Below are 19,500 nucleotides of genomic sequence, written 5' to 3' on the forward strand. Positions count from 1 at the left end.
CTGTGATTTGGCATGGAGGGGCTGATCTGATGGGAGTGGGGGACATGGTGGATGGCATGGAGGCACTGGGGAAGGGGGACATCATGGCAATCTGGATGGCATGGAAGGGCTGATGGCATTCCTGTGGGACATGGCATGGAGGAGCTGATCTGATGGCACGGAGGCACTGGGGAAGGGGGACATCATGGCAATCTGGATGGCGTGAAGGGGCTGATGGCAATGCAATCATGGGGGCACTGGGGGACATGGCATGGAGGGGCTGATCTGATGGCACTGAGGCACTGGGGAAGGGGAACATCATGGCAATCAGAATGGCATGGAGGGGCTGATGGCAGTGCCATCAGGGGGCACTGGGGGACATGGCATGGAGGGGCTGATCTGATGGCACTGGGGCAGTGGGGGACAAGGTGGATGGCATGGAGGCACTGGTGAAGGGGGACATCATGGCAATCTAGATGGCATGGAGGGGTTGATGGCAGTGCCATCATGTGCTATACCACTGTAAGAAATAAAAATATTGTTTTTATAAAGGAATACGTTATTTTAAGAAGGTTTTTCTTATTAGAGTACTTGATTAATCGTAAAAATAATCGATAGAATACTCGATTACTAAAATAATCGTTTACTGCAGCCCTACCTGGCAGTAAGGTTTTTGCACTTGTCTGTAACGACCAGCTGAGGGGTAGCGGATTAAGATACGGCTGGCCAGGGCTGTGTCAAAGTGCAAAGGGTGTATTAGCAATGTCCCTTTCCCTGCACTAATGTGTTAAGCCTTAAAGAGGTTGTCTCATCATGGACAATAGGGGCATATTGCTAGGATATGCCCCTATTGTCTTATAGGTGCGGATTCAACTGATTGGACCCGCACCTACAGTACAGAACAAAAGTTTGGAGACACCTTCTCATTCAAAGAGTTTTCTTTATTTTCATGACTATGAAATTTGTAGATTCACACTGAAGGCATCAAAACTATGAATTAACACATGTGGAATTATATACTTATCAAAAAAGTATGAAACAACTGAAAATATGTCATATTCTAGGTTCTTCAAAGTAGCCACCTTTTGCTTTGATTACTGCTTTGCACACTCTTGGCATTCTCTTGATGAGCTTCAAGAGGTAGTCACCTGAAATCGTCTTCCAACAGTCTTGAAGGAGTTCCCAGAGATGCTTAACACTTGTTGGCCCGTTTGCCTTCACTCTGCGGTCCAGCTCACCCCAAACCATCTCGATTGGGTTCAGGTCCGGTGACTGTGGAGGCCAGGTCATCTCGCGCAGCACCCCATCACTCTTCTTCATGGTCAAATAGCCCTTACACAGCCTGGAGGTGTGTTTGGGGTCATTGTCCTGTTGAAAAATAAATGATGGTCCAACTAAACGCAAACCGGATGGAATAGCATGCCGCTGCTGATAGAACTCTGTGTGGCATAGACCTGGTCTCTAATCTGAGCTGCTGTTAACCTGCGATTTCTGAGGCTGGTGACTCGGATAAACTTATCCTCCATCAGCAGAGGGGACTCTTGGTCTTCCTTTCCTGGGGCGGTCCGCATGTGAGCCAGTTTCTTTGTAGCGCTTGATGGTTTTTGTGACTGCACTTGGGGACACTTTCAAAGTTTTCCCAATTTTTCGGACTGACTGACCTTCATTTCTTAAAGTAATGATGGCCACTCGTTTTTCTTTACTTAGCTGCTTTTTTCTTACCATAATACAAATTCTAACAGTCTATTCGGTAGGACTATCAGCTGTGTATCCACTTGACCTCTCCACAACACAACTGATGGTCCCAACCCCATTTATAAGGCAAGAAATCCCACTTATTAAACCTGACAGGGCACACCTGTGAAGTGAAACCCATTTCAGGTGACTACCTCTTGAAGCTCAACAAGAGAATGCCAAGAGTGTGCAAAGCAGTAATCAAAGCAAAAGGTGTCTACTTTGAAGAACCTAGAATATGACATATTTTCAGTTGTTTCAAATTTTTTTGATAAGTATATAATTCCACATGTGTTAATTCATAGTTTTGATGCCTTCAGTGTGAATCTACAATTTTCATAGTCATGAAAATAAAGAAAACTCTTTGAATGAGAAGGTGTGTCCAAACTTTTGGTCTGTACTGTATATCGAGAACGGAGCCCTGAAAGTAAAGGAGGGCGCACTGCGCATGTGCAGCCACCCTCCATTCATTTTCTATGGGGCTGGCAAAAATAGCCGAGCACTGGCTCCCATTCACTTCTATGGGGAGCCGGCTTGGTGGTGGCCGGACCGGAGACCCGCACCTATAAAACAATGGGGGCATACCCTAGCGATATGCCCCCATTGTCCACGATGAGACAAACCCTTTAAATAGCGAATACCTTACCTACTGACCTTCTATTTCTTTCTTTCTCTCTGGAGTATTTAGAAATGGCATTTCTTGATGCAAATATCTCAGATAGTGATTCTCTGGTACTCAAGCCTAGTCTTCTGAGGAATGAGCACACATATGTCCTCTTTCTTCCTCATCTAGCTTTATACTCACTAAAGTGGCTGAGTCTAGTAGTTGGATTACCGGAACAGCTATTTGGCTGGGTGTTCAGGTGTTTTTATGGAGTTTTTGAAGCCGAAGCTAGGAGTGATGTGCACATGACATATTCATCTCTCACTGTTCGCAAATATGTGCAGAGCCTCAAATACTAAAGATGTGCAAACCTATGGATGACGTGGACATGTGGTTATCTCTGATGGGTGACATTACAGAGTTTTATACACCACAGGTGCAGAGTTGCTGCACCCAGTATATTAGTAAGTTGATTATTTGCTGATTTACCACAGATTTCATGAAAAACTAAAACTAAAAGTTCTTCATTTCCTCCATAGCAGGAATAGTCACTATGTTGAGCAGTATGAACAGAAATCAAGGAGCGTCAACAGGTGAAAGCTTAATCTTTGTTGAGTAACACACCGTCTCTTTGTCAATAACCAGATCTTCCAGGATGTGGTTTCCTTTTTCACGTTTTCTTTGGACACAGATTTCTTTTCTTACCTCACTGATTTAGGCCTCATGCACACGGCTGTTGTGCGGCTTTTCTGTGCATTGGGGACCACAATTTGCAGTCCCCAATGCATGGGCCCCATCCGTGTGGCAGCCGCGAAGGATCCAGTGCGGTGCGGAGGCAAGCACAGAAACGCCACGGAAGCACGCAGTGGGATTCAGTGCCTCCGCTCTGCACCGAAGCTCCGGATTACGGACCCATTTAAGTGAATTGGTCCGCATCCGTGGTGTGGGGTGCACACGGCCAGTGCCTGTATATTGCCGACCCGCTGTATGTGGGCCGCAATACAGCCACAGCCTGGCAACGGCCGTGTGCATGGGGCCTTTTTTAAGTATTATTACTTTATCTTGTGATAAGCCTGTGCTAAAATGTGTACTTTTGCATGCTATGTAAATGGAGTATGAACAGAAGTGTGCATGAAGTATAGGTGCCTTCCTATGGCTGTAACATGGGCTCATTTCGGCATTCTGGATTGGGACCGGAATACTCGGGCCTCCCGCATTTCTACTGGATTGAATATAGATCACCATAGACGTGTTTTCACCACTAATATATGGAAAGATCCACACAAGTACAAAGTGACAAACATAGTTGGCCATTTAGGATTGCTCATGGTTGGCCAATTACATCATACACATTTCATTTTAGATACCATTTCAGCAGCCAGTGACCGATGTGTCATGTAAAACTTTCATTCAATCGCCAGCCATCTTTAGTTAACATGTAGGGGCAGCTTTTCTGTAAATATGTATTGTACCCTCCTCGGCTACTGTATTCAGAGAAGAGTCCACATTCACAATGGACTTTGCTGGACTGTAGTGACTAAAGGTTCCTTTACACGAGGCGATGATCGGTACAAGTGAGTTGTTTCTTGGTGTAGTGAACGTTTCAACAACGACCCTTTAGAAGCACAAATTTTGACTGCATATTCCATCGTTTGTAAAACAGACTGTTGCATTTACACAAAAAGCGAAATTTGAGTGGCGTGCAGTGAACGATTCCTGTTTACACGTATGAAATCGTTATCGTCCAGTGATGATCTTTGTGCCCACACAAGCGATTGAATCAATGAGAAATCTACCGATTGTCGCTCTATTGTTCATTTCTTTTACACTGCTCGATAATCGTTCAGTTTTGCTCGATTTAACTATAATTTACACGATAATCGGCTTTTGTAAAAGTGCCTTTAAAGGGAATCTGTCACCAGCGACCTTTCCGTATCCAACTGTTTGTATAGACACATACCTGATTAAAATGCTGTTTTTCTTTTGTTGATCTGAGGCTTCGTTCTCGAGTTATGATACTTTTTAATATGCAAATTAGGCCTGTGACGCAATGAGGGTGTCACTATTGCTCTTGTTGCACCCAGGCTCTGCCCCTTTCTGTGGCTGGCCCTCCATCACTGCTTTGATTGACACACAGAAAAGAGTGGAGCTTGGGTGTACCAAGAGCAATGGTGACACCCTCATTGCACCAAAGGCCCAATTTGCATAATAAGAAAAAGCATAACGCAGGAACAGAGCCTCAGATCAACAAAAGAAATATAACATTTTAATCAGATGACCTTTGGCTATGTGTCTGTGTAAACAGTTGTATAGGGAAGTCACTGCAGACAGATTCCCTTTAAAATCACAATCAAATTGCAATGCCAAAGACAATGCCAATCTGGGTGGGCTCTTCATTTTTGGCTGCGAGATCCAGATAGTGAGGCTCACACCTTTTATGCAGAACCAGAAATCACTGTTTCTCACCAGTACATCGCCCCATGTAAACAGGTATGTGCTGCTGACAGCATGCACACTGCTTGTACTGGGCCATCTGCATTCAGTATACCGCTATCTACATGGGCCAGGTAGAAAGACTCCATTAATGTACCTAGAAAGTGATTTCCAGCTTCCAGCAGCCCTTCTGTTAGGCCTCATGCACATTTTTTGCAGCTTGGATACGGACCCATTCACTTCAATGGGGCTGCGAAAGATGCAGACAGCATTCCGTGTGCTGTCCACGTCCGTTGCTCCGTTACGTGGCCCCGCAAAAAAAAAAAAGAACATGTCCAGACAAGAATAGGCATTCCTATTATGTGCGACCCGTTCTGTTCTGCAAATTGTGGAACGAACATAGGCGGCATCCATGTTTTGAAGATCCACAAGCCTTAATATTGTAAGGACTTGCTTTAACTGTATTAGTTGTATCTTATTATATTTAATCTTTCATTTTGTTCTTACTTTGGGTGATAATTTGAGGCCTTTGGAACCAATTAGTAGTTTACCATCCCAAGTTACTGGAATGGTCGTCCCGGAACAATATTGTTGTCACTGTATTTTATGTGAGAAGTCAAGTAAGTCACTTCCTTGTAGGCTAAGTTTGTGACTCAGCGCACTGTGTAAAAAAAGAAAAAACAAGAATGGAAGGAAGCCGGCTTTTGTATATCCTTTTAACTACCTGTGTTCTGATCTACACAGAAGTGTGCTTTGTACCTTTTGAGCATAGTGGATGATAGTGTTTGAGAGCAAGGGCACACATAATTAATTGTAGGACTGCGGTGTAAAACTAATAAGCCCTTCATCAAGTACCGTATTTTTCGCCGTATAAGACGCACCGGCGTATAAGACGCACCTAGGTTTTTGGGGAGGAAAATAAGAAAAAAAATATTTTTAACCAAAAGGTGTGCTGTGGGTTTGGAACTAGGTGGTCTGTGGATGGCACTATTACTGGGGATCTGTGGATGACGGACACTGTTATGGGGGGATCTGTGGATGACGGACACTGTTACGGGGGGATCTGTGGATGACGGACACTGTTATGGGGGGGATCTGTGGATGACTGACACTGTTATGGGGGATCTGTAGATGACGGACACTTATGAGGGGGGATCTGTGGATGACGGACACTGTTATGGGGGGAACTGTGGATGACGGACACTGTTATGAGGGAACTGTGGATGACGGACACTGTTAGGGGGGAACTGTGGATGACAGACACTGTTATGAGGGAACTGTGGATGACAGACACTGTTATGGGGGGATCTGTGGCTGGCACTGTTACAGGGGGGGGATCTGTGGATGGCACTGTTATACATGTGTCATCCACAGACCCTCCCAGCCCATAACTGTGCCATCCACAGATCCCCCGCCGCTCCAGTATACTAATATAATATGTCTTATTCAGTTAATAGTTATTAAATATGCCTCTTTATTCCTAAAAGTACCTTAAATCCTAAGCGCTTAAGTACAATGCCGGCAGGCCGGGCGGCCGGCGCGGCGCGTCACTCACTGACGTCACTTGCCTGCGCCGCCTGCTTCATTCATAAAGTAGGCGGCGCAGGCACGTGACATCAGGGAGTTACGCTGCCGCCCGCCCGGCCTGCATTGTACGGATGCGCTTAGGATTTAAGGTACCATTAGGCATAAAGGGGCATATTTAGTAACCATTAATTGAATATGACATTTTATTAGTACACCGGAGCGGCGGGGCGGGCCTTTAGTACAGTGACTGCACCGCCCCGCCGCTATTGCCGGCCCCAGCTCCTCCTCCCAGTCCCTCCCCGAGTCCCCGCTCGCTTTGCATCGCATCCAGCGATGTAAAACTGACTGCATTCGCCGTATAAGACGCAGGGGCATTTCTCCCCCATTTTAGGGGAAGAAAAAGTGCGTCTTATACGGCGAAAAATACGGTACATATAATCAAACGGAAAATTCCTAATAAAACCACCAAACAGCAGACACATGCATTTCACATTAGGGTATCTAATCCGTTTCTAGGCCAGTGAATATGGTAGATCTCCGCTGTATTAGCTCAGTGATTACTTTACGTGCACTTGTTGTCCATGCCTTAATTGGTGGATATAGCTGAGACAGCTGCACATGTGTGCACTAGCTTTAAAAGGAATGTACCACCTATCATTTTTTTCTGCTAGTTAAAACAAGATAAATTCACATATATATATTTTTTATCTGTTTTATTTTCTAAATGTAGATTTTTATATTTTTTTTAATTCTATTTCTTGAACATGATTATGGGGGCGGCCATCATCCTGAACTGTTATGAGCCATGGAGACAACAAACTGGAGGTCTGGGAGAGTTTTCTAGGCATGCTCTGTGACCTGTGCAGAGGTGTTTGTACAAGGAAAGAATAGAGAAACTTTGACAATCAGCTATTGTGAATGGTAGATCCTGTTATCTGTACAGAAGTGGCACCTATTATTAGGCCAGTGTAAGTGCCAAAACGGCAGGATTTCTATTTTTTTTTATTTATTTATTTACTATACACAATGACATCGAAAATTAAAAATACTGTTTTCCGGAATATAAGGCTAATGACTGCTTCTATTAGCCCGAAAGAAGACCAGGGATGGTGAGTGAGTGGTAGTGCCATACGTAGCAAGCAAGGTAAGTTTATTATTATTTTTTTATGTCTGATCTGAGGGCTGATGGGGGGTTGATCTGAGGCTGATGGGGGGGTCTGATCTGAGGCTGATGGGGGTCTGATCTGAGACTTATGGAGGGGTCTGATCTGAGACTGATGGGGGGTTTGATCTGATACTGATGGGGGGTCTGATCTGAGACAGATGGGGGTCTGATCTGAGACTGATGGGGGGGTCTGATCTGAGCCTGATGGGGGTCTGATCTGAGACTTATGGAGGGGTCTGATCTGAGACTGATGGGGGGTTTGATCTGATACTGATGGGGGGTCTGATCTGAGACAGATGGGGGTCTGATCTGAGACTGATGGGGGGGGTCTGATCTTAGAATGAAGGCAGGGTCTGATCTGAGGCTGATGGGGAGGGGGTGTCTAATCTGAGGCTGATGGGGGGTCTGATATGAGGCTGATGGGGGGGTCTGATCTGAGACTGATGGGGGGTCTAATCTAAGACTGAAGGCGGGGTCTGATCTGAGGCTGATGGGGAGGGGGTGTCTGATCTGAGGCTGATGGGGGGGTCTGATATGAGGCTGATGGAGGAGGTCTGATCGTAGGCTGATGGATCTTAGGGGTCCGATGAGGGTCTGATCTGAGGTCTGATGAGGATTGGGAGGTCTGATTTGAGGTCTGAAAAAAAAGTGTCTTATTTTTCTCCTCCAAATCCTGGATCATTTAGTGTGTCTTATAGTCCAAAAATACAATAACCACCAAAAATTCATTAAAAATATAATTTAAAACTTGAGTTAAACAATAGGTTTTCTGATGACTCATTCCCTATGCATGAAGCATAAATATTGATGCAGATAAGCAATGTTCACAGCTCACAGCAGCCAACCTCTAATCTGATATCTTTTGCATGTTACTGTCTGCTGCCTGTTCACTTCTGTCAAGCATTCTGCCATTTCTATACCTCATCTGCTTACTGCCTCCTCAGCTCTGTCGTTTCATGTCCTCCTAACAGCTGCCTTATCTGATTCTTCTGCCTCCCTATGACTTCCAGCCAAGTTCCCCAATAAGTCATCTTTTACCTCCCTAAATCCATCATTACTAATACGTTTCTTTGCCCTTCCCCTTTCCAAGCCACCAATTTATGATACAAACCACCTATGTTAAAGAAAGGGAGGCTCGTACACAAGTATTATGTCATCTTACCGCTCCATGCAGGCTCAGAGTTGTACAGCATAGTAATGTTACCAATAAAAGACTCTGGGGCCATACTGTACCTCTGTATGCCTCTGATGTCAGACACAGGTATTGATATGTCAATTGAATGTCTTTCTTTTTTTTCAAGATGTCTAAAACGAACCTGTCAGGAATTTCAAAATGCCCTTCTGGCTTGGCTTGATTGACAGGTCTACCTAAGCGAGAAACCTGTGTTTCCACATTTCAGAGTAGAACATTAGAACATTAGTAGAGCTGGTTGTTATTCCATGCTGTCCATGCTTTGGGTAGTGTGCTGCCCCTGACAGGGTCCCTTTAAGTTTTCCTCTGATTCTGTGAAACCATGGTGGAAATATGTTAAATACTGGATCAGTTGGCCATAGGAGCCAATCATATTGAGCATTGATAAAAAAAAAAAATCACCTTTTGTATAACAAAAGGTCACATTTGATTTGTTGCCATGGGCAAGATATCCATTTGTCTATTGTACCAGTTTTGAAAAATCTTCTCTGTGTATTAATGGGGTTGTCCCATATGGGACATAAAGGACATATCGCTAGGGCCGCAAATGTCAAATATATGCAAGTTCAACCTCTGAGACCAGAGCGGGGTCCCCAAAGTGAAAAGAGAGCAAACCACCATACCTCTGCTGTTTTCGGAATTCCGAAAGCAGTAAATGGAGGTTGTCTCACATGCACGGATTGCTCTCCCTTCACTTCGGGGTCCTGTGCTCAAGATAGGAAGTGCTTCCAGAGGTGGGCCCCTCACCTATCTGACATTTATGGCATATCCTTACTATATTCCATAAATCTTCCAGATGGGAATACACCTTATAATAGCTTGAATAGGATCTATTAATATGGGAATTACAATGTGCACCAAAACCAGACCCATGTGTTATCACTGGAATATTGTGTAGAAAAGATGACAGCAGTCTGGATGTCAGGCAGGGAAACTGGTGGTAGGTTCCCAACTCAGTTACACGTCTAATAAACTTCTGCAATATTCTGCCTATCAGGGCAATGGAAATATGATGGAATAGAGGCTAACTGAACTCAAGGCAGGTACCAATAATATATCTCATTGAATTCTGTAAGATTTTTGGTAAAATAGATGAAATAGAATAACGATTTATTCACTACAAAAAAAAATTGTTCCATGAAAAATGGATAGCACCTGGATGGCTCCCATGTGCGTTTTGTTTTTTCTTCACTTCTGTACCTTGAAAGAGTGAGTCAGATCCGAAAAAAAATGGACCAGAATAAAACATGTGCTAAGTTTCTCAGACAGAGTCATGAAGAAAACGGACATGTGATGAGCACCATTGATTTGTATGGGTCCATATACTATCTGCTTTTAACCTCTTTGCGCCATATGACAGATATATCTGTCATATGCATGCAGGGTAGGTATAGAGTGGGCTTGTGAACCCAATGCATACATGGCGGCAATGACTGGGAGAGGAGGTAACGGCGATCAGAGGGAGGGAGCCCACTCTGTCACTCTGTCCTCCAATTGGACCCCCCCCCCCCCCCCGAAGCAAAATTGCTGTATTCTGATTGGTTGATATGGCAGCCTGGGGCTTTGGAAAGGTTCCTAGACCTTCCATTACAAACAGCCTGTTTAGCCCTGTGGAGAATTCCCATAGACTGAATTCCCATAGTCAAAACAAAATTAAAATGAATTGGTATTGCCCTGTCTGAAAATCTCTGAACTATAAAATTATAAACATATTATTGGAAATCAAAATAACTGGATCATTATTTTTTGGTCACTTCACCCCCGCCAAAAATGTATTAAAATGTGTTCAAAAAGTTGGTGTATCCCTAAATATCACTAATGAAAAGTAAAGGTTGCCCGGCCAAAAACAAGCCCTCACAGAACTCTATATACAGACATAAAAAAAAAATGTAATGTGTGTCAGAATATCGCAATGCAAAAAAGAATTTTCAAAGGTTTTTATTTTTAAAAAGTTGTCAAATATAAAAAAATTATATATGAATGTACATTATCATATTGAACTACATAATGAGGTCATAGTGTCATTTTTAGCACATAGTGAACACCGTAAGAACAAAACTCAAAAAATTCCCTTTCAAAGAATTCACCTTGTCCTTGTGGAGTTCAAATGGACCAGACATGGAAGAGAAATGGCATGTGAATAAGCCCTGCCATAACTGAAAAACACTAATGTGAATAGAGCTTTACGTCTCCAGAGATCTTAACAAAACTATCTTCCTGCTTCTTACGACCTGCCTGTTTTACAAGATTCCACTCCACGTCTAGAAGTTCCTTGTCCATCTGGTTTATCCAGCTTTTACTCCTTTGACTGCAGTGCTACTCCCAAAATAATATGATTGAAAGTAGTTGTGTCTTTACAACGTAGGAGTTAATATGGTGACCTCAATCCCCTTCTTTGAAATGTGCCCTGACTTGACAGTCTTGAAGATGAAGAGCCCTTAATCTCCTGCGTCAGAGTGAGCAACCACTGAGGTATCCATTTGGTATTTTTGCCAACCTAAATTACCCTCCCACATGCAAACTGGGCTAGATGTGAGCTAGTGCTGGTCAGGCCGCAGAAAATTCTGTAAATAGTTATCTCCTAAAGGCTGAGGGGCAAAAAATAATCCTTGGGGCGTACCTGCCCTTGTGTTGGCAAGGTAATTTATTTTCAGACGGAATGCTTATTAGAAGCTAGAATAAATGCAGATTGCTATGACATCTAATATATATTTATTGTACTTTCTTATACAGGGTGGCCTACGGAACAGTAACCCGCCTCCAATATCTACCTGTTAGTAAATCACTCTTAGTTGTCCATAGCAACCAATCAGAGTTCAGCTTTCATTTTTTCAGAGACCTATAGGAACTGAAAGCTAAGCTCTAATTAGTTGTTATGGACAAGTAAGACAGATTTACTATTAGGCGGTAAACAACATACTCTGTAGAGCTTTATATACAATGGCGATCAAAATTTGAGAACAATTTATGAACACTTTATTTTTTAAGAAATAATGTAATCTACATTGATCGTCATTTGAATGATTTTTTGTAAAGGGTACACCATGCCATTAGAAAAGTGTTTTCCAAAATAACCAAAGTATATCAACAAAAAAGAAAACATAAAAAAAAAAAACCTGATGATCATAATTAGAGAACAGCAATGACTGTAGCACAGAGTAAGATTGTAACAAAAATTTCTGAAGGTTACAACAGTCACCAATGAGTAGAAAGTGTACAGGCCACAGGACATCACTAGTCTCTCACACTGCTCTGGTGTGATTTTGGTTCACTCTTCTTCCAGTCTCTTCAACAGTCTGTGACTGTTGTGGGTTTCTTGACCATAACTTTGTCACCAAGGATTTTCTAGAGGTTTTCTATTGATTTTAGATCAGGACTCTGGACTGGTCATTTCATTGTTTCAATGTTTTCAGTTTCAAGGAACTGCTTTACCCGTTTTGCTGTGTCACAGGGGGCATTGTCCTGCATAAAAAATTGCTGGCTGATTGAGTGATGAACGCAAGGAAGGAACCATGTGTTGTTGAAGAAGGTTCTGATACACACTTGCTTTCACTCTGCCATGTAGCTGTATGAGAGGTCCAACTCCTGCTGCATAAAACATTCCCCAAACCATGACTCTTCCTCCTCCTCCTTTCACTGACTTCTTTACACATTTTGGGGTCAGTTTTTCCCCAGTTTGTCGACAAACATAATGTTTCCCATCAGACCCAAATAAATTTAACTTGATTTCATTACTAAAATAAACTCTGGACCACTTCTCCTCTGTACATACAACATGCTCCTCAGCAAAGGTGAGTCTAAACTTTTGATTCTTTCTGCTAATGAGAGGTTTGGTCACTGCAGAGTGGGCTTTCAGTCCAAATGCTCTTAAATGTCAAGACACTGTATGACAAGACAGATCCTTACCCTGTTCAGTGCTGAACTGGCGAGCAATTCCTGCTGCAGTGTTGAAACGATTACCCATGGAGATTCTCCGCATTATCCTGTCCTCTCTTGCATTTGTCTTTCGAGGCCGACCAGCCTTCTTGGGGGACTTGAATGAGTTTGTGATGTTGTAAAGATGGAATATTCTAGAAATCACAGACTTGGAATGACCAACTTCTCTTGCTATGGCTGATAGGGTCACCCCTTTGGCCTTCATCTGGACAACCTGCTGCCGGAGAGTTTCAATCACTTTGGAACGGCACACCATTTTGGCAAAGTCATTGAAAACTGGAAAGTTAGGCTGCCAGTTAAATAGGGTTTGTCAGATCATTAAGGAAATTAGCACCAGTTGCCAGATTAGCACCAATAACTTGCAGGTATCTGAAAGTGTTCTGTAATTCTGATCAGTGTTCTTTTTCAATTATCTAATTTACTTTTTTATTCTATGCTTTAGAATAAATACAATTTATGAAATAATCTACTGCTATTTTATTCATGTTAGGATATATTCACATAGGACTACACTATGACCTTGACATTTCGGAAATTGTGTGTTGTTCTCTAATTTTGATTGCCACTGTATATTATTATCACTGTTCCCAGTGGAGCTCACAATTAGTGATGAGCGAAGCGAGCTTCGACATTCTAGATCCAAAGTCGCTTCACTCAAAAGTTCGGATTAATGATGTACAGAAATCCATCTCCATACAGCATTAAAATGTACGTTGCTCCGATGAGGTGAAGTAATTTATTCCCGAAGTCTGGCGAGACTTTGGTGAATAACTTTGGCATTTGACTTTTAAACTGGAAAATCACTTTAAAACTTGGATCCGAACTCTCCGAACGGCTTTGGTTCCGAGGTACTAACTCCTTGATTCGTAACCAAATTGTTTTTACACAGTGGAGAATTATACTTCAGTATGTTGACCCACCAACTCCAAACCTGTAGAGTATCTGTTTCTTAAAGATTGAATTGCTTCCAGCAACCTTTGCCTAGAATGCAAGCAGGACTGGCTGCTTCCTCTTGTAGAGCTGCCCGGGGTGGATGAGCGGTGAGGGGGTGGGCCTCTCTACATACTAAACTGCTCTACAGTAGATAGTGATGATGAGATCCTGCCTACATTATACCATCATGACTGAGTAGCCTGACAGGAAAACTCACCAATTTGTAGTATATGAAAATGCCAGAGTGTAGTAAAGCTCCCTCACCCACCTAGGAAGCTCTGCAAGTGGAGGCAACCAGTCCTGCTCACATTCTAAGACGCCCATTTTAAATCATTCCCAGAGAACTCCTTTAAACTGAAGACACCAATGTACCCATGTTCTCATGAAGTGGTGCGTCCAGGCTTTCCCCTTCTTTTTTCAACTCTGGTGAAATCCATTTTCTCTCTTCTACCAAGACGTCACTAGACACTTTAGTGTGAAATCTTCAGTTTCTGGACATTACCTTCCTTTTGCTGAAGTAAATCAGACTAATGTGTTTACAGAGAAAGCTGTTTGTTTTGCCCCAACTTTCCCCTCTTAGATTGGAGGTCTTAGGTTGCTGCCACATGTTAAGGTTTTCTGATGCAATTTTTGAAGCTAAAATCAGGAGTGGAACATAAAAGTAAAGAAAGTATTAGGGACAGAAGTGACCTCTTGTTTTTGGATCCACTCATGGTTTTGGCTTAAAAAACTGCATCAGAAAACCTGAATGTGTGGTTATATCCTTAGGAACATAGTGAAATAAATGCCTTGAAATTGATTCTGTGAATAATAAATTCTAATGAGATCATTTCCATAAGTAATTGCCATTTGCAACTTTAGTCATGGCTAGACGATTATGGGAGCTTAATAAGGGTGTCCATTCACATGAGTTACCACTAAATTCTGTGGTTTCAAATGGAAAGTACTGATGCAGGCTGGCAGTTAGCGGTAATCCGCAAGCGGATCCAGCGGCCAGGCCACACTGTGTACTGTTGCCTTAGCAAAAAATGTTCTTAGATTACAACCATTTGCACACTATTATGTATGTTTACTTGACTAACTGTAATTAAGTAGACAGTTTAGGCTGAGTTCACATAGGCACTTTGAATTCCGGTGGAGCCTAAATGACGGCTTTCGGTCGGGCATAAAATACTACACGCATCATTTTTTGTCTGGCCAAAAGCTGGCATATATGCCGGAGAGCGGCTGGATCCCATTACAGTGAGTGGGGATCCCCTGGTGACCTATGTTGCATACAGTGAACTCTGGCAGTCGTTCCTCCACCAGAACAGACCGTCTGGATTCACAACGTATATGTGAACCCAGCCTTAGGGAAATTATACGCCATCTGTAGATAAAGCATATCTATTTTATGTGTACTGTATGTTGTGTTAACATTTCATTATTTTTCTTTCACAGGAGATGGTATTGACATGCTGGATTTAACCTCATGGAAATTGAATGTGCAAACACAACTTAAGTGCTTCAGGAAATCAACATTTGAGTTCGTAGCATATGGAAGCTGCATAGTTTGAAGCACCACATAATACCAGGACTCTTTCTTAGAAATGGGCTTCTGTCAGCCCAAACAGAGTGGCCGCCCCAGATTGCACTCCATGTTTAGCAGCGGTTTATAGGATAATCAAGGTGCACAAACTACAGTGTCCATGATGCAGAAGGCGGGGATCCCCGAGGTCCTTCGCAGTCCTCGTGCACAGCTCCTACTGGTTAACTCTCTGACTTGTGGTCTTGAAGTTTGTCTAGCCGCAGGGATTACCTTTGTTCCACCTTTGCTTCTTGAAGCTGGAGTGGAGGAAAAATTCATGACCATGGTACTAGGTAGGTAAATCTGCAACCTGGTGAATTCAAGGTGTATCAGGCTGCTTTAGTTATCCATTATAATGGCGGGTGTCTGGTTTAAACAGAGATAAAATTCCTGCTAATGTGATCTCACTGGATCATAGCAAATCATAACTAGTTAGGTGACTGAAATTACACGTCGCCGCCTAAGCAAATCACTTCCTGTGCCGAGCTGTTAAATTTCATGTCGTGTAAGGCTAGATAAAACCAACATTATTGTGCCACCATAAAAAGAATAATTGTCAATGGAGGGACAATTAAGGCTACTTTCACACTTGTGTTTGGTGCGGATCCGTCATGGATCTGCACAGACAGATAGGGTTGCCACCTGTACGGGATTGACCCGGACAGTCCAGGTTTGTAGTCCAGGTACAAGCCTTTTTTAGACCCTGACACAGGATTCATTTGAAACTGCAGTGCAGACTGTCTCACTTGCTCGATCACGGTCCTGACAGCTGGCAGTGAGTGGGCGGCGGCGAGCTGTGAGTGGCCGGCATTCCGGGACCAGCTCGAACCTGAAGAGGACGAGACCGCCGGTCAGGATGGATTGGAAGCCGGAGAGCTAGAGGCTGCGGGTGGTGAGGAGCAGGAGCACAAAGACGCTGCTGAAGGAGAGCAGCAAACTCTCACCCCACAGCATGGCGGTTGCGCCGGGACTGAGCTGCTCTCACTCCCAGATCAGGCCAGATAACAATGAGACGCGCCGCGGGCTTGCGCTCCTCCCGTCCCAGGCTCTTCTGCTGTGCTCTTTTCCTATCACATCACCTCCCCTCTCCCCCGGTCTCTGTTACCGGGCTTAGAAAAGCTGCCGGACTCTCACACAACACTCTACAGTCAGTGTGCCGGCCCCGAGTGATGGTTCCCGGGGGATGAGGGCCACATTACTCTAACTGGGGGTCACTAATGGGGGCATTATTCTTAATGGGCGCATTACTCTTACTGGGGGGATTATTCTTACTGGGGGGCATTATTCATTCTGGGGCGCTCTAATAGGGCCATTACTCTTACTGGGGAACACTAATGGGGGTATTACTATTACTGGGGGCACTAACGGGGGCTTTAATATTCCTGGGGTGTGGCTTAACTTGCCCGGTATTTTTTGTTGGGAAAGGTGGCAATCCTACAGACTGATCAGTTCAGATAATACAATCGTCTGCCTCTGTTCAGAACGGATCAGTTTGTATTATCTTTAACATAGCCAAGACGGAGCCGTCTTGAACACCATTGAAAGTCAATGGAGGACGGATCCGTTTTCTATTACATAGTAACATAGTACATAAGGCCTAAAAAAGACATTTGTCCATCCAGTGCGGCCTGTTATCCTGCAAGTTGATCCAGAGGAAGGCAAAAAAAAACCTGTGAGGTAGAATCCAATTTTCCCCACTTAAGGGGAATAAAAAATTCCTTCCCGACTCCAATCAGGCAATCGGAATAACTCCCTGGATCAACAACCTCTCTCTAGTAGCTATAGCCTGTAATATTATCACGCTCCAGAAATACGTCCAGGCACCTCTTGAATTCCTTTATTGTACTCACCACCTCCTCAGGCAGAGAGTTCCATAGTCTCACTGCTCTTACCGTAAAGAATCCTTTTCTATGTTTGTGTACAAACCTTCTTTCCTCTAGACGCAGAGGATGTCCCCTCGTCACAGTCCTGGGGATAAACAGATGATGGGATAGATCTCTGTACTGACCCCTGATATATTTATACATATTAATTAGATCTCCCCTCAGTCGTCTTTTTTCTAAAGTGAATAACCCTATTGTGTCAGAGAAAACTAATCCGTCCCCATTGACTTACATTGTGTGTCAGAACAGATCCGTTTGGCTCAGTTTCGTCAGACGGACACCAAAACGCTGCAAGCAGCGTTCTGGTGTCCGCCTCCAAAGCGGAATGGAGACGGAACGGAGGCAAACTGATGCATTCTGAGCGGATCCTTTTCTATTCAGAATGCATTAGGGCAAAACTGATCCGTTTTGGACCACTTGTGAGAGCCCTGAACGGATCTTACAAACAGAAAGCCAAAACGCTAGTGTGAAAGTAGACTTACAACACAACATTTAGTAATAGACAAAAAATAAGGAAACAAACAAACAGCAGGTGGCGCTATACAGACACATTTTATTGAATGGCTCAGTGGCTATACTAAATTACATAAATGGCTGAATGGAATTATTCTTGAATTTTTAATGTGACGTGAAAGAGGATCTGTCACATCTCCTGACATGTCTGTTTTAGTTAATAGTTGTATTTCACATGAAATGACAATTCTGGAGCACTTATTCTTATGGCTGTATGTTGTGCCGTTCCTCTATTATTTCTGCTAGATGTTTCAGAATAAATTTACAATTGGATGTTACCAGTTGGAGGTGTATCCCTTCACAGTCTGTCCAGTTGGTGCCGGCAGTGGCAGACTGCCCAGGGACACACCTCTGATAAGGGGGTATGGTAATGCCTAGTTGTACATCTACCTATAAAGTTTTAATGGGAACAGTATTGGAAACACATAAAGTTATATGAAAAAATGCTCGAATTATTGCAAGTTGTCATTAAAAGAGACATGTCAGACGAGGTGACAGGCCCTCTTTAACCCCTTAATGCATAATCATGTTGTATGGTGCGAGCTCACATGCTGAGTTTTCTTCATACATGACGGGGGCCGGTTTATAATACAGCTGGCACCTGCCAGCAGTGACTGGAATCTGGGACCACGTCGATCTCAGTAATTTAAGCTCTCATAGCGACGGCGGCATCTGTGGGGTTAGACTGTCCTCCCACCTGAGCCCCCACCTTGTTCAGTGATCAAAATACCTCGAAATAGTTCCAATAAAAACTACAGCTCATCCCAGAAAAAAAACAAGCCCTCAATACAGCTCTGTAGACGTAAAACATAATAAAACCTATACAAATTTTGTGTCACTGTATCAGTACTGACTAACAGTAACACATAGTGAACACTGTAATATCAAACCCCCAAATAACCTTTTTAAATGGTAACTGTCATATTTATTTTTTTGCTAGTTTATTAGAGCTAGGCATGTATACCAGTGTTCCCTCTAAGCTGCGCGGGTGGGCGGCCGTGCAGCAATTATTGCGGCTCCGCTCACAATTTTATAATGCCCGCTCACTCAGCCTACAGCGCGCCGCTAAGTTCGCTAACACTGCTGGCAAAATGCCAGCACTTGTCGACAGACTCATCTGCGTGACGGCGCCGACGTCCTCCTCGTAGTCTTGTGCGGCTCAGCACAGTGGGGGCGCCGCCTACCAGCTACCACGTATTGCTACGCTACTTCTGCCTCCTCCTTCTTTTTGCAGGAAGAGGAGAACTGAGCAGCAGCAGGCAGTAAGGTGCGATAGTGTCGGCGGCGCCGCCATCTTAGAACCAGGCCAGAGGCACACGCTAGAGTGAGACTGAGTTTATCTTATGGGCTACCTACAATAAGTAAAATCCTAGAAACCGTCATTGATTGCTGAACTGGTCTCTCTTGGTATTTCTAGAGTGTTAACTCGTGACAAGAAGTGGAGAACAGCGGGGGACAATAGTGGCACTAGTAGTCTACTAATGACACTATTGTCCCCCGCTGTTCTCCACTTCTTATCACGAGTTAACACTCTAGAAATACCAGGAGAGACCAGTTCAGCAATCAATGACGGTAGAATGTCAGTAGTAGGGGAGAACACTAAACAATCTTGGTTATTTTGAATCCTATAGGCTAGAGTGAGTGAAGTGAATGAGTCTCTCTGGCCTAGCCTGATAGTGATAAGTCCTTCATGTGGGCAGCAGGAGCTGTGTCTGTGTTACCTAAGAAAGCAATGAAAACAGCATGTACTGTATGGGAGGTTTTATCACAGCAGACTAGCCAATGCAAAACAAGGGAATGCTGGTTGGCGCCGCCATCTTAGAGAGGCTAGAGTGAGTCTCTCTGGAACAGCATTGCATTCCCTTCAGGTTTTGCATTGGCAATGTTGCTTGTCTCAGCCAAGGAAAATGGGGGGGAAAAGTAACATATATAATTATATACAGGAGATACCCGAGTTATACCAGCGTGCTCCATATCACTATATACAAGAAGATGTATAACTTATACCAGCTGTACATATATAATTATATACAG

The 19,500-nt window shown here is 43.6% G+C and overlaps 1 protein-coding gene across 1 annotated transcript in view; it reads left to right on the forward strand.

The window, feature by feature from the left end:
- LOC122932850 (solute carrier family 45 member 3-like) overlaps positions 1 to 19,500 on the forward strand; it is a 69,446-nt gene that overhangs the window by 41,887 nt on the left and 8,059 nt on the right. The window contains exon 2 of the mRNA XM_044287490.1: positions 14,944 to 15,363. Within this exon, the coding sequence (XP_044143425.1) occupies positions 15,192 to 15,363 (172 nt within the window). The 5' untranslated portion in view covers positions 14,944 to 15,191. The remainder of the gene's footprint in view (positions 1 to 14,943; positions 15,364 to 19,500) is intronic.

The sequence above is a fragment of the Bufo gargarizans genome, chromosome 3 (genome assembly GCF_014858855.1).
Source record: "Bufo gargarizans isolate SCDJY-AF-19 chromosome 3, ASM1485885v1, whole genome shotgun sequence".
NCBI lineage: Eukaryota > Metazoa > Chordata > Amphibia > Anura > Bufonidae > Bufo > Bufo gargarizans.